Below are 27,259 nucleotides of genomic sequence, written 5' to 3'. Positions count from 1 at the left end.
AAGCGACCAGAGAGAAGGCTGATTTGGCACTCTCCTATATCTCGAAATTGCCGCTAAGTGCACCTTCAATGAGGCATGTGAAAGACCAGCTTTCGACAAGTAAAGAAGATATGGCAAGATTTGCTCTGGAGAAACTGCGAAAGGATGTAGCTCTTGAGATGCACACCATTGACAGAACCTTTTCCATTTTGCCCCATATCTTTTATTTGTGGAGACTGCTCGCAATTGAGATAATATGTCCCTGCAATGTCCAAGCTGATAAGTTCAGCGATATCAAATTTGGGTGGAGAATTTGACCTTTGTTAATGGAGATCAGGTCCTTCGTTATCGGCAGCGTCGGATTGGTAACGCAGGCATTCGGGCAATGCCCGAGGGGCCGGTGTCCGAGTCCCTGCCTTGGGCTACTTTTTTGAGCAGTCTGGGGGCCGATTTGGGCTCTGTCTCTAATGTTCGAACAGCCAGCGGCCCAGTGGGTGTCTGGGTGGCCTTTCTATAGGCAGATGGGCGCTCGTTACCTCCAGTTTAGCAACAGGCAGAGGTATCACTCCCTTTGTCTCGCTGGCAGGCCCATTAATGTGTGCACATACTGAGCGGGGGCAGGGGGCCTGAGTAGAAATGGCCTCACTTGTTTCCCAGTGTATTTCAGCAGTGTAAACTAACGTGTACATTTTTTTAGGGCCCCCCCCCCCGCTTTTTTTTAATAAGATTACGCCGAAGCAGTCTTTTGAGGAAAGGCATTATGAAAATGTGGGCCGATTTTTTTTTTTGCGTGCCCGGGCCGATTTTCAATCCCAATCCAACCCTGGTTATCGGAAACTGTATGCTGTTGCACACTGAAAGTTGGAGGAGCTCTGAAAACCATGCTTGCCTCGGCCAAGCTGAAGCTATTAAAATCACATGACATGGCTCCGACCTCATCTTGCGAAGTACTCTTTAAATCAAGGAGAATGGAGGAAACGCGTAGGCGAACATTCCCGTCCATCTCAGATGCAGCGCATTTCCCAAAGATCCGATCTGTGGATATCTGCTTGCGACTGGGCACACTTTGAGTTGTCCTGGGTTGCGAACAAATCTAATGTTGGCATGCCCCACCGATGAAAGACTCTTTGTAGCTGTGCCTGATCTATTTCCCACTCGTGGGACACACTGGCTGTTCTGCTTAGGACATCTGCCCTCGTGTTGTGTATTCCCTGGATGTGTTGAACCTGAATAGAGATGTTGTGACGTATGAGCCATCTCCAGATCTTTTGAGCCTGGGACGAGAGTGGTTTCGATCTTGTCCCTCCCTGTTACAGGAGGTAGAACATTGTCATTGTACGGTCTGTTTTTATCAGCACCTTGGAGCCGCATATCCTGGGAAGAAAAGCCTTTAGGCCCAGGAATACCACTTTCAGTTCCAGCAAGTTGATGTGTAATTGTGCTTCCTGCTCGGACCAGTGACCCTGGATTTCTAGTTCCTGAAGATGCGCCCCCCAACCTTGCAGCAAAGCGTCTGACATCATTACATAACTGTGACGTTGGGGTTCGAAAGCCAAGCCTTGTACTAGGTTCTCTCATAGCTTCCACCATGACAGAGCCTTCCTCATTTGAGGAGTTATGGTGATCCGATCCTCGAATGACCCCTGAGATTGAATCCACTGATCGTCTAGTAGTTCCTGTAAAGGCCTCATCTGTAGGCGGCAGTTTGGAACCAGTGAGATACAGGAAGACATCATTCCCAACAAGGATTGTATATTCTCACTGAAGTGTACTTTTTTGACTGCAGGGTTGAGGCAAGCTTTAAGATTTTTGAATCCTCTCCTCCGACGCATATGCTTTCGCTTCCTTTGTGCAAAGTAACGCCCCTAGAAATTGAAGCGATTAAGAGGGCACTATTGATGATTTTTCTAGATTGAGTCGCAGACCCAGGCGTTGAAAGAGATCCATGCAGCATTTTAATGAGATTAGGACTTTCCTGTAAGATGGACCCTTTATGAGTCAGTCGTCCAGATAGGGGAAAGTTTGATGCCTCTGCAATCTTAGGTGAGCTGCGACTGGAGCCATGCATTTTGTAAAGATCCGTGGTGCCGATTTTAGGCCGAAGGGCAACACCTTGAACTGGAAGTGGCGTCCCTCCACTACAAAACGGAGATACTTTCTGTGCTTCAGATGAATTGGAATATGGAAATAGGCATCCATAAGATCCAGTGATGCCATGTAATCTTTGTGTCGTAGGAGCAAGAGGATCTCCTGCAGTGAGAGCATACAGAAAGGGATGTTCTTGATGTACTGGTTCAGATCCCTTAGGTCCAATACCTGTCTCCATTTTGAAGTCTGTTTTTTCTTTATCAGAAAGAAATGGGAGTAAAATCCTTTTCCTTTCTGTTGAAAAGGAACTTCCTCAATAGCCCGCTTCTGTATAAGCGAAAAAACTTCCGCTCTTAGTGCTGAGAGGTGTTGTTGTTGTTGTTTGAAAACTGGGGGATGATTTGGTTGTATTTGAACGAACTCTAGGGTATGGCCTTTGTGTATTACATCCAATACCCATCTGTCTGATGTTATTGACATCCAATGCTTCGAGAAGAGAGACAGATAATGGTCGTTGTCGGGTATAAACAAGGTGGAGGGCGCCCTGGTTAAGTCATTGTCGCCTATTAGATTCTTGTGACTTGTCTCTAGCCGTGGTTTTACCTCTAGACTGCTGTTGAAACGAGGTATTTGAGGATCGATATTATTGAATAGACTGATATTGCCGGTAATTTTTCTGGTTGTAAGGCTGGTACCTGTTCGACTGATACGATGATCTTTGACCAAATTGCCCTCTAGCTCCTCTTCTCCGAAAGGAGTGACATTTTCCCTGCTGAAGGGACCCCAGCGCCTGCGCAGTGTCCATGTCTGCCTTAATGCCTTGGAGTGCGTCGTCTATGTGTTTCCCGAAAAGATTTTCCCCATCATAGGGCATGTCAACTATCTTGGCCTGAACCTCGGGCCTAAAAGAGGTAGCTTTCAGTCAACCTTGCCATCTAAGCGCCACTGCTCCAGCCATCTGGCGAAAAGCCATCGAAGATATATCCATGGCGGCATCGATGGATTCGGAGGCCGCTTTTGCTCCATCTTGTAGAATTGCTGATGCTTCTTCTTTTTCATCATCAGGTAGGTGAGCCAATAGTGGCGCTATATCTGATCATATCTGCCTGTTGTAACGGCTGAGGAGAGCCATAGCATTTGCCGCCTTGATGGTAGAGGCTGCCATTACTGCAAACCTCTTTCCGTCCGTCCATTCTCCTTCCTTCCTTATCCGGCGGAGCCATAGATGTGGAGACAGGATTTTTAGAGTTTCTCTGCGTTGCCTGCATCACTACCGATTCTGGTCGTGGGTGTCCTATCAAACACGCAGGAGAAGTTTCTGGCGCTCGATATTTTTTCTCAATCCTTGGGACCGACGCTGCCAGTGAAGCTGGTGTCTTCAGAATTTTAAGACCCTCATCCCATATGTGCTGTATGATTGGGATCGATCTGATTGACCTTCTTGAGTCCTCTTTAAAGTCATATAAGAAACATTCTGTTTCTTGAACCGGCATTTGTAGTTTGAATCTTTTAGCAGCCTTTTCGATAATATCATGAAATCCTCCAATGTCTTGAGGAGGCGAATTCGCTGGTGAAGGAGATGGAGAAGGGGTTGTTGGTAAAACGTACTCATCCCATTCTACTCCAGCCGGAGTGTCTTGGAGAAGTTCACCTTCCTCCGGTTGATCATCTCCATCGCTCTCAGCCAAGTCATCTCTTATTTGACTATCGGCGGAGATCGCACTCTTTGCACTGCAGGTAACGACTGTGCTACTGGTGCTTGAGGCTGAACCACTTGAGCCGTTAAATAGGGGCGTTAGCCTCAGGGAAGCGACAGTAGTAATCATTAATCATAAGACGCAAGTCCGTTACTAGCGATGCAGGCATTGATATAGATTTCTCCCTTCCTTCAGTTTGTTGTTGTTCTTCTTCCTCGTAGTCACAAGGTTCCTGAAATGATTCGTACCTCATAGACTTGGTCTGAGTAGTATCTTTAAATGTGTATACTTCCTCCTCATCCGTGTCCTGACTCTTGATTTAGAGCTGGGAGGGACTATACGCTACCCCTGAAGATTCTTCATCGTCCGATTCCTGCATTTCCAGTAAGTTTGATGGAGGTAGCGGAGATATCTTTGTCATTGTTGTGAACTCAGAAGATTTCCTTATCGTTGACGGGCCCATCGACGCGTGAAAAGATCTGATAGAGAACAAGGTCCTTGACTTCGGAGATTTAAAAGCCTTCGTCGACGGAGTTTCCGTCGACGAGGCTCTGGTTGTCGGGCTGTGAAGGATCGTCGACTAGGTCGTCGACGGGATAGCCGACGATTGTGCCTTCGACAGTGTCGCCGTCGACGTCGTCGTTTGTCTCTTCGATGGAGATGCAGCCTTTCCTGTCGACAGAGTCGTCGTCGTCGACGATACGGACTTGGTACCTGTCGACGCTGCCATCGTGGTCGAGACGGTCGACGATGTGGTCGGCGGCGTTTTGACAGAAGCCACAGATGGAGACACCACAGCGCTGGATGATTGGGCAGAAGACACTCCCCTATGGCCAGAGGGTTTCTTCAGAGGAGTTTGGGGAAGAGAAGAAGCCTCTTTACCCTTGGTTTTGAGCTTTTTAGGATCCACAGATTCTTCTGAAGCAGAAGATTTCCTCTTTTTGGAAGTCTGGCTAGTGGATTCCTCCTCTGATTCAGAATCTGAGGTGGCCTTCTTCTTCTGAAGCCACAACAGAAGACGTGCCTCACGATCCCTTAATGTCTTAGCAGAAAAAGTTCTGCAGTGTTTGCAGTCCTTTGCTTCACGTTTGGGGTGAAGGCAGTATAAGCAGTGCTTGTGAGGATCTTCTAAAAAGAGCCTAGCCTTTCCACAGGATTTGCAAGGCCTGAATAGCCTCTTTTTAGAGCTTTCAGCCATTATAAGGTATAAGATGGATCACAATACCTTAATCCAAAAGAGAATTCAGCATTTGGAAAGGTCAAAAGTTCACACAGGAACAAACTGAGCAGAGCCCAGGGAGACTCCTTTCTCACACGAAGGCGGTTGGAAATCTGAGGTAGGAGAGTTCTGCTGGGGAGTGTGATGTCAGGGCTTGCTGCTGATTGGCTGAGTTTTGGACCAAACAATAAGGAGGTCTGGTTACCAAATATTTCATTCCCTATGGGGTTTTCTATGCAGTTTTTTTCATCTCTATGGTACTGCTTTGGTCATTCTGTTACCATGAGACTCCCACCATGACGACGGGGAAGATACAAGCATGTGAATCTATGAAAGATTCAATACTGGAGAACTAACAATAACACATATTGGACAAATCAGAATCATTATGGTAATTAAAATTATTACAACGCTAACCAATTTCTAAGGCAGAAGAAGGTTTCCACTAGCTTCCCAGCAACAGCATAGTCCGGAGATGTATAACACAGTATGAAACATTTTCAAACAAGGACTCTAGTGTTTTGATAAGCCTACATCAGAACTTAAAGGAATGATACTCTGGGAACAAGAAGAAAGATTCCTTTACAATACACACTCGAGGAAAATAACCAATCGCACCAGTGTTCTGCGTAGACTGCAGGGAGGAAAGACATGCATGGGGACATTGATTGGGAGGTCTAATGAGCAGAAGCAAGATGAACAGACCACAAAACCAACATCAATTTTAATAAAAATGGTGTCTCTGCAGAAATGTTGCATAACTAAATTACATTAATAAAAACACTTCTTAGCCTCTAAATAAATGTGTGTTCAAGTGCAACATTATCGATTAATCGGTTATCACTACATTCACTATGAAAATCACAAGTATTCAAAAATAGTTTGTCACCCAAAATTGCACATTTTTAAAACATTCGATAGCACCACAATGCATGTGATAAGAGAAAGGAAAAACAAGGAAAAGACGGTTTTATACTATAATTTGAAAAAACATAATTTACTTCCCCTCTTTCCTAGTTATTCTTTTCTTAATTTGTTGTCCCATAAGGGCACGATTAAAACTGCACTTGTGTATCCAAGTTTATACTAATATCAACCAAAATTGTGTGAAGAGGCGGGGTAATTACCTTATGGGTGACTGGAAAAAGAAGCAGCACTGCACAAACAGGTTTTGGTACTAAGCTGAGGAGCTCATGGTCTAGTCCGTAAACATCCACAAACTGCCAGCTAGGAAGTACTCCAAGTTGCTTCATAAACTGTCCAAAAACAAGAAATGAGTGGCATAAGTAACCGGTATCCTTTCATAAAATATAGATTTTTTTCTCCATTTTTTTTTATTGAAGGTTTTGGATAAATCAACAAAAGCATAAAAGCACAAACTGTTGGTACATGGAATTGTAAAGAGTTTGAGGAGCACAGCAACAATAACGATAGAGGTGATATCAAAGTCATCTTTCGGATATCGCTGAACCAGGAAGCGGAGGTAAAACTTTTTTGCACAAGTTTGATCAGTGTGAGTAATGGCTGAGATTGACATAATTCAAAGAAAAACAACAGTTGGTGTACTTTATCTGGGAATATGATCAACATAAAAAATAGAGAAATATAAAGCAAAATTAAAGTAGAGAGGAGCTAAAAAAGGGGGAGGAATAGGAGAGAAGGAGGGGGAGCCATGTGAACTGGTTGGAAATCTGACAGAACTGCTGCAGAATGTGAATCTTATATCGACGTAGCGGGGCCAAGTGATACCTTTAAGGATGCTAAAAGTTCTGAATAAAGGTGTATAGTGTCTACCATATGCGTTGCGATGCCACGGGTCTGCCCCTGTCCTGCGATTGTGCTATGTGTGTACTTTTAAAGGTAAGTGACCCATGCCCATCATGTATGGTAAGAGACATTGTTAAAGGATTTCCAGGCTATCACTATAACTCTAAGAGCAATAATGGGAAGTACTTCAAGTAGAGTTAGGTCTGAGTCTGGGATTTTGAAAGGTGGTACTGCTATGTGTGACTTCAAGTATCACCATTGGGAAGTTCAATGAGATGGAGGATTTGAAGATTTTATTCAATTGAGAAGTGATATTCACCCAAAAGGAGGACAGGCAGGGGCACGAGAAGATCATATGCTTGATGTCACCAGGTAATGATTTACATGACCATTATATGTCAGAATCTATTAGTTTTAGGTTACCAAGTTTAGTAGGGGCGCAATAGAGGAAGTGAAAAGCACCAATCTTTATTTACATCAGTGAAGGGAATAGTTTGTTTTGAAGTAGGTGACAGCGCATTTTTGAACAGGTTGCACATTACGTGGTGGTGAGCCTTTAGTGGAGAGATATGAAGACCATCTGGTTCGTAGGATGCGTTTTCGTTGAGGGGTGGCTTTATTTACCATTTTGTAAATCTTGGATGCAACGTGGCCCCGTGCTTGAAGCAGTTGAATAGTGCAGAAACAAAATGCCATTTGAAGAAGGCCTCATTTGGAGATTTTTGCTTTGATTTGTAAGAAATCTTAGAAATCCAATGTGGAGAGTCCATGTTTCACTTGGAGCGGTAAAGGATAATGGTTCACAGGTTGCATATAGATCAGCTCTTCTAGAGATACCCCCATTTTTGGCTAATGAATGGGGAATTGGCAATCTACAGTCTCTTAATGTCCCATTGTGATCTGGAGTAGGATTTGTGTACATTGGATGAAAGGGCTTTTTCCGATAGTAAAGCTGAAATTGTGTCTCTAAGCACCTTGCTAGAGTGTAGAAAAGAGTTGTGGGACATAGTCAGGTTTTTCTTCCAATGGGAAGGAGTGGCTGATGGTAAAATAGATACTAATTCACACAGGTTTTTTGAGGACCTCAGCTTCAAACCAACGTCCCCCTGGTGCTGCCAGGAATGCGGTTTGATAATTGACCCAGTTAGGGAAGTTGCACCTACCATCCCGAGACAGCTGTACAGAGACCATGCTAGCTAAGAAGGTGATTAATGGTACACCATAATTTTGATAAGCTTCTACCCTGCCCCACCATGAGATATGTTTAGGGTTCCATGGGTCCAAACAGCCAGTAGGTCTCTAATGGTTTTGGTTGTTTTTAATTCATTCCAAGCTACTGATTCTGAGAGGTCATTGCAAAACCAGATACCTAGATATTTGATGAATTTAGACTTTCATTGGAAACTGAAATTGCAAAAAACAGGCAATGAACGTTCAAGGTGAAGACTTTTGTTTCATCTTTGTTCAAAGAGTATCAAGTGCAACTAGGAGAACCAGCTAATAATATTAAGGACAGCCGGGATTCCTATATCCGGTATTCCGTACATTTTAATATACTGTATGCATATGCAGATGTTTTGTAGGCCATGTCACCAAATGGTACGTCTGTAATTTCTGTGAATGTATTGAACATTAATAGGAGGGGATCAATTGTTAGAATTAATAATAAGGGGAATAATGGCCAGCCCTGACGAGTACATTGTTCTAAGGCAAAGGGTTGTAACAAGGCACTGTTGATTTTAATTCTGGCTGAGGAATTACAATATAGGGCCGTTGTCATTCTGATGGAGTCACCTAGGTTATATCTGCGTCAGGTGGCTTCTATATACAGGCATAAAACCTTCTCAAAGGCTTTCTCTGCATCTGTAGCCATAGCAGGTGCTTATGGTAAGAGCGAGCTTGAGGATTTCTCAATTACATGACAAAACAAGCGTACACTGTCACAGGCTAATCAGCCTTTAATAAAGCCCGCTTAAGTAAAATGGACCAGTTTTGTGATCAGGGGTGCAAGCTGCTTGGCCAAGAATTTGGCTTACATCTTCGCTTCTATATCTAGAAGCAAAATGAGTCTGAAATTCTTAGGGTCAGAGTAATATTCCCCTTCCTTGGGAATAACCACAATATTGGCCTCGGAAGAAGTACCAGAATATTACCAGAGATGGTAAAAAGATTTAGGGCTGACTCTAAGGGGTCCATAATCATAGTAGCGAAGATTTTGTAGCAGTTCATGGGGTAGCCATCCGAGCCTGGAACTTTACTAGTTGAGATAGTCTTTATTGCAAACATAATATATTCCCTATCGATAGGTCTGTTTAATGCAAGTTGATCAGTGGCAGAGATTGATTTTACTGGGAAACTCTAAAGGAATTTCCAAAATCCCTCTTCAAAAGTGATTATGGTTAGGGTGTATAACTAAGTGTAGAATCTTTGGAAGGCCTTGAGAAAAACCTTGGTTGTTGTCTGCAGTCTACCTTGGTGACCTTAAATGCTCTGCAGTGTTACTCTTGGAATTTCAGATATGCCACTTGGGATCTACCAGCCTTATTTAAGTAAAAGAGCGTTTTGCCTTTCTGGACATGCACCCAAGTGTGCGTGTTTATTAATAATGGAGTTATATTCATGTTTAAGGCGTTTAGGTGAGGTCATGTCTTGAGGACAATTTGAATGCATACAAAGAATTTCCTTAGTTTTAATCTCAGCAGTTAGTTTATCAATGCAGGATTATAATTTTTTGGTTTTCCTAGACATCTGGCTTATGACCTAATTACGTCAGGGTATCCCAGAGGATAATGGAGGAAGAGGCAGAGGCTTTGTTTTCTTATATAAACAAGGTTAATTATTTATGGAGTTCACACTCCGGGAGGCTCTGACCAGTCACCTTGTTAAAGCCAGGTAAGAACTCTGACCAGTGTGAGTCCTACCGTCCGTTATGCTTAATGAATACAGATGTTAAAATACTTGCCAAGGTCCTGGCAACGAGGTTGCAGTTGTTGTTGCCTGTCATGGTATTGCCAGACCAGTCAGGTTTCGTGCCTGCGCGATCTACGGCACACAACCTGCGTACGCTATTTGCGGTTTTGCATCTCCTAGAGCCTACCCTACCAGCTGTCCTTTTGGACGCCGCAAAGGCTTTTGATTCGGTCTCCTGGATTAAGTTACTGTATGAACAACCGGTGGCTCGGGTGCAGGTGAACGGTAGGACGTCGGACTCCTTCCCAATTAGGTGCGGGACCCGACAGGGCTGTCCGCTGTCGCCTTTACTTTTTGCAATAGTGCTGGAGCCTTTGGCTTGTATATTACGACAGCGGCATGCCAAGGCTGCGTTGCACTTTCATCAAAGACCATTAGCAGTGTCTATGTATGCTGATGATATGGTTTTATATGTGGGGGAGCCAGCAGCGTACTTCGAACAGCTTATCAGGGAATACCTGAGATTTGAATGGCACTCAGATTTAGGGATCAACTGGAATAAATCAGTGGTGTTCCACGCAGCGTTTTGAGCTAGGGTTCCCTTTGGTGTGGAGTGAAGATCCTGTTAAATATTTAGGTGTATGGATACACAGGGATCCGCAATGTGTCCTCAGCGAAAACTATGGCACTGCGATTACCCGGCTTGAGGAACAGGTTACTCGTTGGATACGTCTTCCCTTTACTTTTTCGGACTGGGTAGCCTTGCTTAAAATGGTATTCCTGCCCAAGTTTTTATATTACTTTGCTACTATCCCCATAGTGCTGAAGTCTCATTTTTTTAACACACTTCATGGCTTAATGATCACTCTGCTTTGGGTGGGGGAGAAATCACGTGTTAGCTGGGATGTCCAGACACGCCCCTATAAGAGAGGAGGCTTTAAGGTGCCTGACATGCACAGTACGCTTTTTTTGGCAGAGTGCGCCCCCCTTTACAACGCATGTTGCGCTTGAGGCTGGTGCAGTGCAGCCAGTACCATTGCAGGTGTTGATTGTTAATAGCACCTCTGTTTTTGAAAAAGGCTAAATAGATACCGTGCAATGTACAGAGCAGGCTTGGAGGGAGCTTGGGAAACGTGCTGCGAGGCTTCCACTTTATGCACCATCCATGCCACTTCTGCACCATGATGGGATTTCAGTATCTAGGGAACCTGGCTCGCTCACGGTATTGCATGAGGCGGGGATACATACTATATACGCTGATGGCAAGTTTATTTACATACAGACATTTGTGGGTGGGGACACTAGGCCTGTCATTGCGACGTTTATATACGCCCGCTTGAGAGCTCCAATTAGAGAGTTATATCCTGGGTTTTCTGACGAGCCCCCCACTTTCACAGCGTTGCAGATACTGTATTCCTCCTCTTTTCGAACTAAACTGATTACCAGGCTTTACAATGCTTCGCAGGCTGATGAGGCGGCTGTTGCATTGGGGTCTACGAGTAGATGGAATGATGTGCAACCTCAGCCGCTCACGGAGGATGAATGGGAATCCTGCTGCAGGTTAACAGGTCAATATGCCTCTAACGGCAATCTGAGACTAATACATTATAAGTATCTCCATCAAATGTATTATACGCCATTGCAGCTCCAAAAATATGGGCTAAGGGCCTCACCTTGCTGTAGACGCTGTGGAGCGGAAAGTGACGATTTCTGTCATCTGGCCTGGAGTTGTCCGAGAGTGTCAGACTTCTGGGACAAAGTTACGGAGGCTCTGGGGGACATGGTTGGTGAGTCTGTACCCTGTAGTGTGGTTGTATGCCTCCTGGGAAAAGTGTTGAAGCTCAAGTCTCCTAATCTTACACTGGTTGCTGTGGGCCTACTGTTGGCGCGACGCAGAGTGTCGATCCACTGGGATGGTAGACCTGCGCCCCAGATGGTTCAATGGCTTAAAGATTTTGCTTATAGTCGTGACCAATTGTTATGTTATGGGGAAGAACTACCACAAGCCTCCAGGCAGCGTGACTTTTGGGGCCCCTTCACAGCACATGTATTAGCTCACTCCTCGAATGCATAATGTTTTTTTTTTACTACCTCCTATGCTACTGATGTGTAATTTGTGATCTCACTGTATGAATTTGTAATATACCTGACTGTCATGTTGTCATGTACCGCTACCGTGTATTCTGATTTACGTGCTGCTGAATGAATTTTGTCAATTGTTGTTCTTAAAGGAAAACTTTATAAATAAAATATCAACAAAAAAAGTAAATATACAAGCAAATTAAAGGTTCTAAATGAGAACCATAATTTATGGAATCTAAACAGCAACCATAATTACAAAATATAAAGGGCATAGCGCATCGGTAAATTTGTTGAGAGTGAGCATAGCATACTTACATTCCTGCAAGGGACAGAGACCAAATGGTTAACTGGCAGGTTATTAAGGAACTCCAGTGCATTGGATACTTATGCCGATGCCAGAAAGACTTGCTAAGGTAGTAAGTGTATTATCACAGGGCAATCCTATTAGGAGCTGTGAGACTATGACATTTGCTATTAGGTATCCATAAAGAAGAAAAGTGGTGTTGAGAGCCACATTGAAATAAAACAGTTTTGAGTCGGTTCCGCACCTAGTGCATGCAATGTCAGCAGAAGAAATAGAGCAAGGCTAACAGCATTAACATCAAACCAGCAACATTAGGAGATGTGAGGCTGTATCATTTGTTATTGGGGATCCATAAAGAAGAGAAAAGGTGTTGAGAGCAACACACAAGAGGAACAGATCTAAGTCTGTACCTCATGGAGTACATGTAACACCTGCAAAGGAAATGGAGCAAGGTTCATAAAGTTAACGCTGAACCATCAAAACAATCCGATATACGGGGGTCGATCATCGATAAAGTAATTGGATAAGCCGCCGTAGTATATGGGGCCACTGTGGCTTCCGCATAAGAAACCCTTTAGACCCAACAGGCCTATCAAATCTCCAAGGAGTGTTTGATGATATGGCTCAAGGAACAGCCAGCTGCGTTAACAATAGAATTGCGATGGAAATAGGAGTGTCGCAGCTTTAGCTACCTGTAGTTAGCAATGATAGCAAGTATTTTCCCGGGGCAATAGAAGGACGCAGGGTCAATTATGGGTGTAGCCCCAGGAGGTAGGGGCTACTTCAAAGTGTGGCCAGACATTTCTGGTACCACAAGCCCTGCAGAGGGCTAGCCAGGATCACGGTGTGAGCCACCTAAAATATAGATTTCACATCTCCCCTAAAGATAATGCTAATAATTTCAGAGAGGATTACAGATTCACAGCTAGAAGTCTTATAACTTTCTAAAATAGCTTATGCTTTTAAGAAGCATGTTTTCTTGCTCTTTCGGGTACCTGGTGAGATGCAGCACTAGAACAAGAAAAGCAGGATGAGCAACCTATGTACTTTAAAAAATTGCATTTCGCTGTTTTTAGTCTGAAATGAAAAATTAAATGATTTCTCGAAATTCTTGATTGTTATCAAAAACACAAGATTTCAATAGCAAACAATCTTGATGGACTCAGTTCTCCATAAATAATCCGAAAATTAAACTGTACACATTTACCACTAGATGGCGGTGTAACAGTGAACATTATTGATAAGTGCATCCATACACATAGCAAGGTATGCAAGAACTGGCAATATATATGGGGCAGTTTTCACATATAACATATATAGCTTGGTTCCCTGCACACAGTGACTGGAACCAAGCTATACCAAGCTGATGAGAACTAGGGCAAAACTTGTCCTGGTTTGCTTGTTTTCCGGTTGAGGGAGGACATAGCCTGACAGTTTGGGCTGGACTGTTCCCATTGGAGCAGGGGTAAGACTGATTTGCATATGGCTCGGTCCAAACTAAGGTGGCATGGTGTGCAAAATATCAAAGGATTGGGATACTGCCCTGAGTAATTACCAGTAGCTGAGATTAATTCAAGCATTCCATCCATCACTTTTTTGTATACTTTAGCTTCCAGTTTGCTGTCAAAAATGATGCATAGTCTTTTGTCTAGTTGATAACTCGACTTCCTCTTAGTGTTTGTTGTATGTATGGTTTTGGGTACTTCATTCCTTTTAGCCAAATCGATTTTTGTCACAGTAATAAATTAAAAAAAATATATTGTAAAAAACAAAGCTTTCATGAGCCGTCAGAAAGAAGCATACATGGTTGGATGTTGGCTAGAGGAGTAATATCAGAACAAGACATTGACTTAAGAAGTTTAAGAAACAAGGATTATGGTTAAACACAAATTTGCATATGTACTTTAACATTTAAAATTTGTGAAATCCCAGAGCTTTGAGTTGATAAAAGTGTGAAATTTCTCAAAATTTTGCATTACTAGACTTCACATTATTTCTTGTTACTTTTACATGAAAATGTCTTCTGAGATACCAAGGGAGAGTGGTTTGAGTAAAAAAAAAAAAAAAAAAAAAAGATGTCTCGCCAAGAAGCATTTTCTACTCAAACCAGTTTCCTACTGGCATCTCACAAAACTAGTAAATGCAAGAAAAGCTTTCGGTGAAAGGGAAAAGAAAATGGATTGAATATACCGGCAAAGCACATTTCTATAAAGTGTAATTTTGCTAAATGTTTAAGGAAATTCACAACTTTTTTAAAAGAAAAAAATACCCAATTAAGCCAAGCCCTATTTATAATGTGCTGATGCATGTATGTACTCGCTCTGCAGGATAAATGAAGGAAAACCATAACACATGCTTGGCAAATCGAGTACGTGGGTGAAATGATTTCCTGCTCATCTTTAGTAGCGTGGCATGAGCTAAATAAATCTCCAGAGAAAATCAACGTGGGGCAGCATATAAACCAACCAAAGTTCAGTAAAAGTAAAAAAAACAACAATGTAATGGTTCAAACAAGAGTTACTTAGAAAGTCGGAGGAAGGCAGCAGCTTCAGATCTTGACAGCCAATGTAGATGTAGTATGTTGTAGAGCACTCCAGTGATCCAACAGAGTATTTCCAACTTGAATGCGAAAAATCCAGATTTCAGGAAAATTCGAATTGCTTGTAATGAGTTTCCCGTAGTAACATTACCAGATAGCGCTCTCTTGCTATAGCAGTCCAAACTTGTTTGGGAGGTCCCTCAAAATTCAAGCATCAATGCCAGACGTTCTGAGGGGACCAGCCAAGTCAGTTCAGACATCTCCTACTGACATCTGCCACTGTGATCCTGGGACAAAGACAACGGTCGCACCCTTGGAGGTGCAAGCATTAAAGAAGAAAGCAAGGCTAAGCTGAAGCCATTTTCCATGGAAGGCCCCACAGATCCAGAACCAAGCAGCAAGTAAGGGCCCTCTTATTTCCTAACCAAAATCCAGCATGTTCTGCCTTAAATTAATTGGCAACTAGTTAGTGAGTAGGAGATACACCACATCCGATTCTTTAATTGCTTCCCAGGCTCCCCTCTCCTCCACCCACAATGATGTCAGAGCGCTATATGGTAGGGAGACCTCGTCTGGAAATATTGGTGATCAGATCCTAAGTGGTAAATTTATATATTTTTTTTTTTTAAAACCTTTATTGTACAGAAAGCGCTCACAGATACGGGCCTACAACCCATCGGGCCGGCCACCACAATAAAAGAAACATAGCAGGCAATATAGAAGCTCCCACAGGATATCACAGCAATCCATATGAGAGGCAAAGGCAAGAAGCCACCGAGCAACCATCACGTACAGGATGAGAGAAGGTTGATTTTATAATAGAAGAAAGGGTGTCTCAGAATAAGGGCAATCCGTAAAGTCCAGAGGGCCGTGGTGGGCCGCGAACAAGCAGCAGTATCGAACACAGGAAAATTCAAAAAGAACAGGTACATTTTGGCAAAGGCAGAACGTGAGTCCCACAGTAATAAGCAATTGCAACCGCTGCCCAGCGCCCTCCCACCACTACGAAAACACACAATAATACACAGAACTAAAAATAGGCTTGCAAAACAAAGAGCCCTCTGCCACAACAACCCAGGGGAGGAAAGAAAAAAGGGAAGAGGGGAAAAAAGGGGGGGGGGAAAGACATAGGAAAAAAAAAAAGGGGGAGAAGTAAGAACGCAGCATCACTGCACGCGCCCCACGGCTAACGAAGCACTCAAGAATAGATCAGCACATGGAACCAGTGGTAACAGGAGGAATGAATGCGTAGTAAACCGTGACGGCAGGAATACCAGAAGGCCCATGCTAGCAAAAACACCCCAGGGGGCCACATGCCGACACCGCGTCTCGAAAAAAGGGGATACATAAGAGCCATAGAACCAAAAAAGGAATGAGGGGAAAACACAATACAACAGACCCCCCCCACCCCGGACATCCCACCCTGCACCCCTGCAGAAGGCTATGGCCTACCCCCCGGCAGCGTGCCTGTCGCCCTAATCAGAACCCGAAATATAGAAGAGATAAAAGTAAGCAAGAACCACAAAGACAAAAAAGGAAGGGAAAACAGGGAAGTAGCAACGGGAGAGGAGCCATATAATCAAAACCCCATCAGCTCCCACCCTCCCGCCCGAAAATACGCAGAACCCACGGGAAGATAATAAGCACACGGATAAGCTCCAGGAACACGAAGGAGAATCGAACATAGTCATACAGTTACAAACGGATCATCCGATCATACCGCAAGATAACAGTCCACCGAGGCAAGTTCATCTCAACCCTGTCCTTGTTTATCCCAAGCTGTAGTCGTCCAACGCACAAGGAACCAGATCATGTGGAACAGGAGCTGAATAACAGGGAGTCCGATCGGCAATCCACACAAGTCATATCGATTGTGACCCGGATGAACCGGAAAGGACGGCAACCACTTCAGGCAATGCAGGCACAGTTCCGACGGCAATATGAGGGAAGCCGATCCGGCGGAGCAATGACAGGATCTTCGTTCGGCCATTCGAGGCAAACCGGGAAAGGGAGATCCAACAAGGCCGGTTTGGACGGGACCCGGCCGGCGGACCCCCTGTACAGGGGGGAGCACAGGATGAAGGAGGGCAGCGGACATCCGCACACCCATACCAACAGCAGCCGCCGGGCCCACGACCTCCAGGAAAGTTCCAGCAGCACACAACAGAGATGAAGCCGCACACACCGGGGGGGGCTCGGCAGGCCCGGCAAAATGATCCTCCTCCAGGTCAATGATAGGCGCGGTCATGGGAGCACTCCAGGAGCGCAAGGCGGCGAGGATATCGCCAAGTGTAGGCTCACCTTTACGGTATTCAGCAAACGTGCCATGCGGCGGATCAGCGTCGCCAGTCTCGGCCAGTCCGAGAGACATGGGGTCGGCCGCCATCTTAGAAGCCCGGCGGGGCCGCGGCAAACTCCGACCCCCGTCCGGACACCAGCGGGGCAAACAGGATACAGCCGACCACCAGCAGAGGCACCACCAGAGCAGGAAGGGGGGCCACCAGAAGAAGGCGGGTTGCCGGCTCCCCACACGCTACCGGCTCCGTTCTCCGAGTCCGGGCGGAGGGACTCAAAATGGCCGGACCGGAGAACAAAGGGGAGACGGGCCACATACACGGTCAACCCCGTCCATGGAAGGCAGCGCCCCAACACCAGGCCGCAGGACCGCCGGATCAGGCCCGGATAGCCGTAATCGGTCTAATTGCACATCTGCCTCTCCGACCGAACCCACACCGCCACCAAGGGCCGGCCACAGCGCTCCGCCCCGCCCGGGCGCCGCCAAGGAGTGTCAGGCCCGCTCGCTCCGGAGGCCCCGAAGCAGACAAGGGTGCAGCCCAGGATCCGCGGCACCCAGGAACAAACGGATCAAACGGTAAGTGCCTGTGAAATGTCGTAGTTCCATAGTCTATCAAAGAATACTTCCCGGGGCAGGATAAAACACAGGATAGACGTTCCAGACAGGAAAGCAAACGGAGCCGAGCTAAAACGCGGCCATCTCGGACGCGTGCTTGGCTCCTCCCCCCCAAGTGGTAAATTAAAGCGTTAGAGAGGGATTCCTATTATATGGTGTAACCAACACAGCAGGAAACATTCAGAAAGTTTGAGACAGCAGGATGCAAGCATTACAATTCTGTGTCAGGGTTGTTAAGGAGTGGGGGAATTAGGGTTGTGTCTGATATGGGGTGTTGGTCACTTTGCTTCTTTATAGTTTGAGGGGCCGCCTCAAGTAAGTTACCGTAAAAGCCAATTAAAATAATTACAACTTAAATAGTAAATGAAAGTGATGTAGCAAAAACACTCTATAGAGCTCACTCTCGCCTCTCCCATCTGACCTCGTCCCTTTTAAGCACGATGGCTTACTCAATGACCACACCCTGTGCTTAGAGACACAAAGCGGATAGTACCTTTCGCTCAGTAAGGAGAAATCTGTTAAACTGCTTTCACAGGTTACTCCACACAGAAACCCAGAGCAGAAATCGCCACCGAACACCAGTTTTATTATGTCTACATTTCTTTTCTTCACCTATCCATTTTGCTTCCAAAATGTATCACTATTGCGACCACAGTCCAACTTTCAGGAGAAAATCACATCATACCTTTTTCCTTATTAACAAGCAAGACTGCACGAAGTCTGTCTTAAATGACACTGGTCATCTGCCCACTGACGTACATGCAAGCCACATTATAGAGGATCAATTTGCATTATTCCTTGGCTCAAAAATAACATACAACTGATACCAAGAAGCAGCCATGTCTAGCCAACTTAAATTGTTTCACAGTATTAAACGTGATAGAACTCCCAGGAGCACTTCAATTAAACTCATATAAAGTAAGTCAATTCTCTATTACCAAGCAGAGAGGGTACATGAGAGACATCAATTCACAATGTAAAAAACACACAGCAGGATTGGTTTTGGGATTTGCACATTGTCAAAAAAAAAAGTGTCACTAAATGCAACAAAACAAAATCAGGGGAACCGCTACAAGTTTAGAACATTTCTCACATTATGTTGTCCTAATTGTTCCTATACAGATGTGGATAAAGGTTGTAGGTCAATTACCAAGACGATCCTGCCCTGAAACCTGATAGGTGACTGCTCTGATGGGGGAGAGAGCATATCAGCTACCTGCATTTCTTTTTCTATCTAGCACTGAACCTCAGCTCTCTTTCTGCAGCTGTGCTGGACATGGCCTTGCAACCAAAAGACCGTTGAGGAAAGTGAATGCCGTTGGTTGAATCAAATACACAACTTGGCTTTTTGATGCTAGCATGACATGCTACCATTTTTAGTCTGTTGACTTGCACTTGGTCCTCATTGGCACAGGGTCGTCACATTTAGAAGGAAGATTATGGTTTGGTGGGCCCAGGCTTCTATCCATGGCCCCAATGCAGGGTAAATAATACCCCCTTTCAGCCGGTAGCTGCACTTCTCACTGACTTCTGAAGAATGTACTCTTGTCAGTAACTCAAGATCTGATCGGGTGTTATTGCTCATGTATTTTAAGAAAGGATAAGTATGGTTTGCACTGCTAACTCCTGAAAAATACATTGACACTAATGCAGCTCTTAAATTTTCCACCATGGTCTTATATACTGAAACGGTATTGGTGGGTGGTTAAACAATGCGATGTTCTATATGGAGTAACCACACGTGGGCAAGTCTAGAGAATGGCGCGGACCCAAAGCATTGGGGTTGGGGTGTCTATTGATTCCAGAGTTGGAATGCTAGGGGCAAGGCCAGACTGGCAAAACACCACAGAATAGCGTCTTACTTGAAAAAGCCAAATGGTTTTTGTTACAATCAAAAATGTAGTCTTGTAGGTTATAAAAGATGAAGGCTGATTAGGTTTAGATCAGGTTACAGGTAAATCAGGTAAAGCCCAACCAGGAGCAGCATCCTGCTGCTCAGCCCTTCTTACTCCAACTGTCCACTCATCCAAGCACAAACACTCTCAGTATCCCAGCCATCCAATGACCTCACTCATCTTTGTGTGCAGATATTTGTTTGCACCTTTAACCCCATCAGACTAACCTCACAGAACCCATTAGTGGCTTCTGGTACTTACTCCTCTGAAAATCACAGATGTTACATGGATAGACTCTTCAATCCCAATTTGGGTGCACGGATAGTATGACCTTGGAGAACAGAATACTTCAGAGACTCCAGTATGGGCAGCAGGCTCCCAAACCGCCATGTTCTAATGGATGGCTGATCTTTCCCTATGCAACTGGTTGTGCTGGCCAACTCAAAGTGAGTCTGGCAGACGAATGGGCATTTTACAAAAGAGTGAGAAGTGAGGCCAGTAAATCTCAACAGTCACAACCAATTTATGGCACCCGACGGGTAAAGAAACAGAGTGAAATTTGCAAAAAAGCTGTCGCTATGGTAATAACTTACATAGATGCGCAAAGTAAAATCAAGTTCTCTAAAATTTTAGAAGAACCTGTTGATAGTTGCTAAACTGAGCTCCAGATGTATGTTGATTCAAAAATAATTTTAATTAATAACACTGTAACTGTGTGTAGGATTAAAACTTGTTTTTGTTAAAAACAAAGTTAAGGCTGGGCATTGATTTATAAATCAGTACTGTGCACACTGAGTTCTGGGTCTCTAGTCCACACCACACATGGTATTCATTTTTTAGTCCATTATTAAGGAGGTCCCAGTCTAGCACAAGTAAAAGGCCCCAACTGACACAACTGGATGTCAGTAACCCCTCTTTGTTCCCACATGACATTGTGAGATTCTCTCAGTCACTGAGCCTATCGTGAGCAGACAGGACAGTCAGCTGAGGAATTTCCACCCTTTTCATAGGTTGGGGAGTGGATAAAACATTATTCTTACAAACTGAGGGCTGATAGATCTTGAGTTACCTCAAGAGAAAATAATCCATAAGATTTCCTTTTTTTTTTTTAAGAATTGGCCAGATCGAGGTATTTGTCCAAGTTAACATGGCAGGTAACCACATTCATTGGCCTTACTGCTTCCTGTATATTGTCCTTCACATTCAGGATGACTATATTACCCCTTTCGCTTACCTCTGGAGATCTGGTTTTTTTCGTTGTTTTGGTATGCTAACACCCTGGGCTATTCTTTCATTACGGTAAGGGTTAAGTCTACTACATTACATATTAGTACAACCAGTGTATCAAGACAAAGCTGGGAAGACAATCATGGGTAACAAACGCCAACAACGAGAATGGAGGGAGCACTTTGAAGAACTGCTTAATCAGCCCGTGTTGTAGTCTCCTTCAGACATACAGCCAGCTAACAAGAATTCTTCAGTCGACTGCAGCAGAACATCCAAGGAAGAAATACGGCAAGCCATCAAACATCTGAAAAATGGGAAGGCAGCAGGACTTAACAACATTCCAGTAGAGGCACTGAAAGCAGACATTGAACCATCAGTAGACATGTTCTCTACTCCATGATTGGAAGGATCTGGGAAAAGTAAAAGGCGCCATCAGACTGGAAGGCGGGATATCTCATCAAGATCCCCAAGAAAGGTGACCTGAATAACTGCGCAAACTACAGAGGGATAACTCTCCTATCAACCACAGGCAAAGTGTTCACCAGTCATCCCGAATAGAATGAAGTAACCATTTGATGCTCAGTTGTAAGGACAATAAAGATAGATCCTGCAGAGACCAGATGCAACACTAAGAATCATTGAGCAGTCGTCATGCTTTAGAAAATGTTCAGCTACACTTGTACTAACTCTGATAGATTGACGCAGCATGAGAGGATCGAATAAAATACATTCCAGTCTCGGACTGAACTACCCTCCCTGTACTGTTTTTTTGTATGGCATCAGATGCGGCTTCACATGAAGGTAGTACAGCGTCTGAAGAGAAGTCAGACGAAAAAACATGCAAAGTAAATATCTAAAATTGCATGATGATGAAAACAGACCATATTGCAACCACTATGACAAAGGTTGTTATTAGGCTACTGCAGGGACTCTCACAAATGGTCACATTTTTGCTAATAAACCACTTATAGCTTATCATTTTTCAATACAAATTTAAAAGCTACTAAAATTCACCTCAACTAATTCTTCCAGTTACCAACATCACACATTTTAACTTTATAGTGATAATAGCTGAGCTTAAGAACATTCAACATTCGGTTAATGAAGGTGCAAGTCAGTTAATGAAGGTTCACTTAAATTTACAAACATAAGCACAAAACGTATGTCTAAGTAAACATCTGACTTCACATCTCATTAGCCATATGACACAGTTAGTTGACTTTTGCCCTGTTCAATAGCGTCATACAAAGGTTTTGTAATCTTTGCCCATCTTAGTTCTGCTTGCATAGCAACAGCATCCTTATTCCTTGAGACATCAATGGTCCCATCAAATTATCCCCACAATCTTATCACGCAATTTGATTTGCATCAAAAACACCTTGTTTTAAAAAAAACTTTCTTTATTTCATTTGTTTGATGATAAAGCTACGTAAGACCAAAAAAAAATGGTAGCATTTCAGCTTTTACATTTCTATGTCATAGATACGGTACAGTTCATTGATCTGTTGCAGTACGCTTGGTGGGTGTGTGGGCTCTAGGACGAGTCTCCCCTTCTCCCACGGACAGCAGAAAACCTCTGAAGGGTGCCCATATATCCTGTGGACGAGAAGTTGCTGGCAATAGTTTGTCATTGATTTCCAGGAGTTCATTACAATAAGTCTGTTCAGCCAGCCAGTGTTTTTTCTTTGGGATGCGTCCTTTGCACTAATGCTTGCCATATGCTGCTTGGCCAGCAGCAAGGCCAGAGGAATGAATGTCCTGTGTGCCTAATGTATGTCCTTTATGCAGCTCATCAGCACCATTTGCTGTGATATTTCAAAGTGCAAATCTAGGATACATTGTATAGTGGTCAACACTCCAGGCCATAATCTCTGGATGCCTCTACACTACTATGCTAAATGGAAAAATCCCAAATCGGGAGCTGCACATCTCTTGCAGTTATCGTCTTCTCTCAGTCACCATTTACACACAGTGTTGCCAGGGTATAAAACATCCAATTGGAAGTGAATTAGTCTAAAGCAGCTATTGGGGAAGAGCTCTCCCGTTTGGGCACAGCCGTGTTCCCATTCTGTATCCGAGACTGGCGCTTTGAAGTCTTCCCAAATTTCTCTCTAGCAGGGGCCGTTCATGTAGGCATCACCTCCTGCATCTCCCTGTAGAGAATGGTAATGAACTGTTTGGGTGTGTGAGCGTCCATGATTATCTGTAATGGCCAAAACTGTGCAGGATTATGGGGAGGGAAGTATATCTAGTGTGGTAATCTCAGTGTGTAAATTAATGTAGTGGCTATTCTCGTTTAGATCGCTCATCTTCGCCATGCCCCAACTGTGCAACTGTGATGCCGATTTTGCATCGTGTCATTGGGCTGTATGGATGGAGGGTCAGGGGAATATTAGGGGAGTTTAGCAGAGGGGAGCAGGCCGCTCCTGAAGCTTATCTCATACCTCGGCTGAGCATTGGACTGTGTTGATCTCAGAGCTAACCCCAGGGTGTCACACCAGCATAGCCATAGCCAAGGGCGCGTGGAAGCTACATCACGCTCGGTCACGAAGTGTGCCACATATTTCAGTGGGTGGATACGAAAGTGCGCCAAGTGTGCCAGCACACACAGGTAGTAAAGTTCCATGTGGAGTACTGCGTATCCGCCTCACATGTAAGGTTGGGTCAGCCTATTCCACAAAAGTCTAGGTCTCTTTCCGCCTCATGCCAGTCTGGTACATAGCGAACTGAACGTCTGGAAGAAGCTACTATGCAGGACATTGGGAAAATTAGCAGGTATATGGAAAAGACAATTCTCTTAATTAGGACTATCCTTTCCCGCCATCGTGAGCAGGTCTATTTTGTCTTCAAGTTGGCCAACTGCACGGCCATATTTTAGCCTAGCAATATCCTCCACATCTGAGCTTATCCATACAACCAAGTATTTAATACTGCTTTTGCACCATTCTGGGGGAATTGGTCTCTAAATGCTAGTGCATATTAGCGAAGTGCTGGTGCAGATTGGCAGTCATTGGCTCTAGAGCCATAGCAAATAATAATGACCAGAAGGGACACCGCCGTCGCATACCATGTGAATAGTGTTCTAGAGCTGCCCCTTAATGTGCAGGTTAGGCGGGATGTTGTATAGTGTATCCAGGTTAGAAATTATGCTGGTAGATTCATGTGCGAAGAGCTCAAACATTCAGGGCCATTCCAGCTAGCCAAAGGCTTTTGCTGCATCTGGAAACACCACCACAGCTTTCGATGCAGGGTCGATAGGATGTATAGCCACAAACAATGTCCGCAAGTGGTGGGCTGTTGATCTACCCAGGATGAATCTGGATTGGTCAGGTAGTATAGTAGTGGCATGAGTAGATTCGCAATTACATTAGCTAGGCTCATGGTATCGCAGTTAAGGATAGTGGTCTACACGACTCGCAACTATGGGCAGGTTTAGAGGGTTTCAGAAAAGGTATTTAAAGGGGGGGCAGAGGGGCGAGTGTTATGACTTCTTCAAATTGTTCCAGTAGGGGAGGTGCTAACTGCTATATATACACATCTTATAGAAGTCAGTTGAGAAGCTATCTGAACCCGGGCCTTCCCACTCTGTACATTTTATATGGCCACCCTGACCTCACCCAATGTCATTGACCGTGCCAGAAACTCTCTATGTGCAGTCCTCAGCCTGGAAACAGCAGTGTCTCCCAGGTATGTGTGTGTATCAGCAAAGGTGGCACAGAAGCAGGACCCATACTATACAGCGTTTTGTAATATTGAGCAAGTTCATTAGTGATCTCTGCTGCCTCATGCAAGGTAATCCCTGTCTCTGTGCCATAACAGTGATATTGCCTGCAGTTCATTGTTTTTTTGATCATGGTTGCCTGAACTCGCCCAGGCCTCTATCACTCTGCATCAGCTCTAGTGTATGTGCCAAAACATATGGCTTCATCCTCGGCTCAGTCATTGTATTCCAACACTTTCCAACATATGAGTTCTTCAATGCAGTCGCAGTCCCCCCTCAGGAGGTCAGCTACGAGTTGCTTCATTTCCTTCTCTAATCTATGCAGTTGCTCTCACAGTGCTTTTAAGAACCCTTGTTGTTTAGCAATACAAAGGCCCCATAGCACTTCTTTAAATGCTTCCTATAGGGCGGCCTTCTTCTCCACAGTCACTTGGTTGGTCTTAAAATATTGCGCTATTTCAGCATGCATCGCCTCTCTAAATGCACTATCTAGCAGTGCTCTTGCGGACAGCTGCAACACTGCCAGCGTCTTCAGGATCCAGAGTTTTAAGAGTACTGGAGAGTGGTCAGATAGTGTACGTACCATGTGGGTTATGGAAGGAGTCCAAGTGCTAACCTCTCGAATGGTGAGCCAATAGTCCAGTGTGGACCATATATTGTTGGAAGCAGAATAATTAAGTTCCTTCCCTGTGGCTCCTATCTCTAATACTCCATATGTCCAAAAGATCTTTATTGTCGATAATGATACGTAATATTCTGATGATTCATGTCTGCCCTCTCATCCCTGCGTTTGATTGATCCATTTGAGGGTCAAGTGCAGTATTTTAGTTCCCTCCCCAAATAACGGACTTAGGTTCTAACTCTTGCACCTTGGCCCACATTTCATTGAAGAAGTCAGGATTGTCAGTGTTCAGGCCATATGTGTTGACCAGAGTAATATATTGCTCATGCAGTAATTCCTGCACTGTAATTAGGATATCCTGTTTTAGGTTTAAATCTATAATTACTGGGGAATAAACACAGAAATGGAAATTGCCCTTGCCAGTGTAAACATATAAGAACTAATAAACACCTAGACAGCCATAAACTAAATGCCATTCAAAGAATGGAAAAGGAGAGTGAAAGGGTCATTTTTGATTTCTTCCAATAGAATGTAACTTTGTTATACAAGGTAGCAGCAAGAAAGACTGGGCTAAGGTTATTCTGCTGGAGTTGTTGTTTAACCCCTTCGACGCTCATGACGAGCTGGGCTCGTCATGCAGTAGCCTCCTGCTACGCTGATGACGAGCCCAGCTCGTCATGTAAAGTGGTATCTGTAGAATCCCAGCACAGGAGAAATATCCCCATAGCATTCAAGGTGTTAAGACTGTTCCTAAAATATGGTTTCTTCGTCCCTTTTATATTTTTCAGTTTTGCGGTCTTTGTCTAAAGATTAAGGGTTTAGAAGCATGTTTTCGGTATTAATTTATTATTTTATAAAGTGTAGAGAATCGGGAAATATCAAAATCATATTTGATATTTTGGCTACCTTGGATTCTTTCACGGACAGGTAAAATGGCTTGTTTCATAAGAATCTTATCCAATAAGTACCATCACATTTACCCACAGAGAGAATGGGTGAAACCCTCTGATACATCAGCCCCCTTTTCTATCAAGTCAGTATTGATAGCAGGTTGAATTGCCACACACCCTCGGCTTTAAACATTCAATGCAAGGTGCAGTGACAGATATATTTGGAAAGAGTGCTGTCATCAAGCATCTGGGATAATGGTGAAAACAGGACATCATACTTTTGAAAACCATGGAGCAGTGTCACTTGGAATGCTGGAGCAAATAGTTTTTACCAAGTTCAACAAAGACTGGAGTGATCTTGTTTGTATTTGCGGTGATTCAGCTACGTATATGAAGAAGTTGCGTGGTGACCTGTCAAAATCATGATTTAGCTGAAGTGCTTTACTGTAAGAGATCCTTGCCACTTGCTGCAGGTTATGCTGTAAGCATCTTTACAATCTTCAGAGTTAATGAAGAATGACTTTGCAGTCCATTTTGGTCCACTGTTCTATATGCGTAGTAACTAAAACGCAAATATTTATCATTTTGTGCTTTGTTTGGCATCAAAGAAAGCGTCATCCCAACTGTGGTTCTCCATTCTATAGGCCATGAATGCTATGTTATCCATGTGGCGACAGTTTACAGATTTTAGTGATGATGCCAAAGGCAAGAAATGTGGTGATCTATCTTGCACCTGCACTCTGCTGCATTCTTAGATTTTTACAGGAAATCATGACTGCTGTAGTGGACATAATCAAAATCCTAGAGTCCTAAAATACCCTTGTCTGCCAAGTGTTCAGCATAATTGGTGTAGATGTGAAACATCTCCTTGAGAGTAGGCTGGGCGACACCAACATGTTCCATGTTAAAATGCTTGCCATTTGGTAAGGAAAGAAATGTTGAGGAGCAATTCAGGAAATTGTATTTTACAATGCATGAGAAATGGCTTACAATGATGCATAGAAATGTCCCTTCACCAACCATGGCTTCTTAAGTCAATGAAACCTCACTGTGGTACTTTGCACAAGCTCTAGATCTCTTACATAAAGGAGAATTTTCTCCATAGTTTGAAAAGTAGTGCTTCATTTTTGACCACTTCAATTACTCTGAACGCCCAGTTCAACGTATATATGTTGCAGAACCGGTCCCAGAGAATCGCAAACTTCAGGTGCGCCAGTATTGGCATGGAAAGTTAGATCAGTGGCCAGAGTAAGCAAATTGCGTAGAGGCTGTTCTTCCGGTGCCAGTCTCAAGTGCCAGATAAAAGTTTACATGGGAAGGAAAAAAGCGAGCAGGCATAACCAAAGACTCATTGAAGAAGTACTGCATGGTGTACTACAATAAGTTTGATTTTTATAAATGTATTTGG

General features: G+C 44.0%; 1 protein-coding gene and 1 long non-coding RNA gene across 2 annotated transcripts in view; one reads left to right on the top strand and one right to left on the bottom strand.

Annotated features, from left to right (window-relative positions):
• UCHL3 (ubiquitin C-terminal hydrolase L3) overlaps nucleotides 1–6,241 on the bottom strand; it is a 364,417-nt gene extending 358,176 nt beyond the window's left edge. The window contains exon 1 of the mRNA XM_078657433.1: nucleotides 6,111–6,241. Within this exon, the coding sequence (XP_078513559.1) occupies nucleotides 6,111–6,236 (126 nt within the window). The 5' untranslated portion in view covers nucleotides 6,237–6,241. The remainder of the gene's footprint in view (nucleotides 1–6,110) is intronic.
• Nucleotides 6,242–6,385: 144 nt separating this feature from the next.
• The window catches only part of LOC144771721 (uncharacterized), a 62,443-nt gene continuing 41,569 nt past the window's right edge, over nucleotides 6,386–27,259 (top strand). Inside the window, exon 1 of the long non-coding RNA XR_013599446.1 lies at nucleotides 6,386–6,466. This is a non-coding gene — a long non-coding RNA (uncharacterized LOC144771721). The remainder of the gene's footprint in view (nucleotides 6,467–27,259) is intronic.

The sequence above is a fragment of the Lissotriton helveticus genome, chromosome 8, assembly GCF_964261635.1.
Source record: "Lissotriton helveticus chromosome 8, aLisHel1.1, whole genome shotgun sequence".
In the NCBI taxonomy this organism is placed as follows: Eukaryota; Metazoa; Chordata; class Amphibia; order Caudata; family Salamandridae; genus Lissotriton; species Lissotriton helveticus.
The sequence above is the reverse complement of the archived record's forward strand: the minus strand, read 5'-3'. Positions and strand labels throughout refer to the sequence as shown.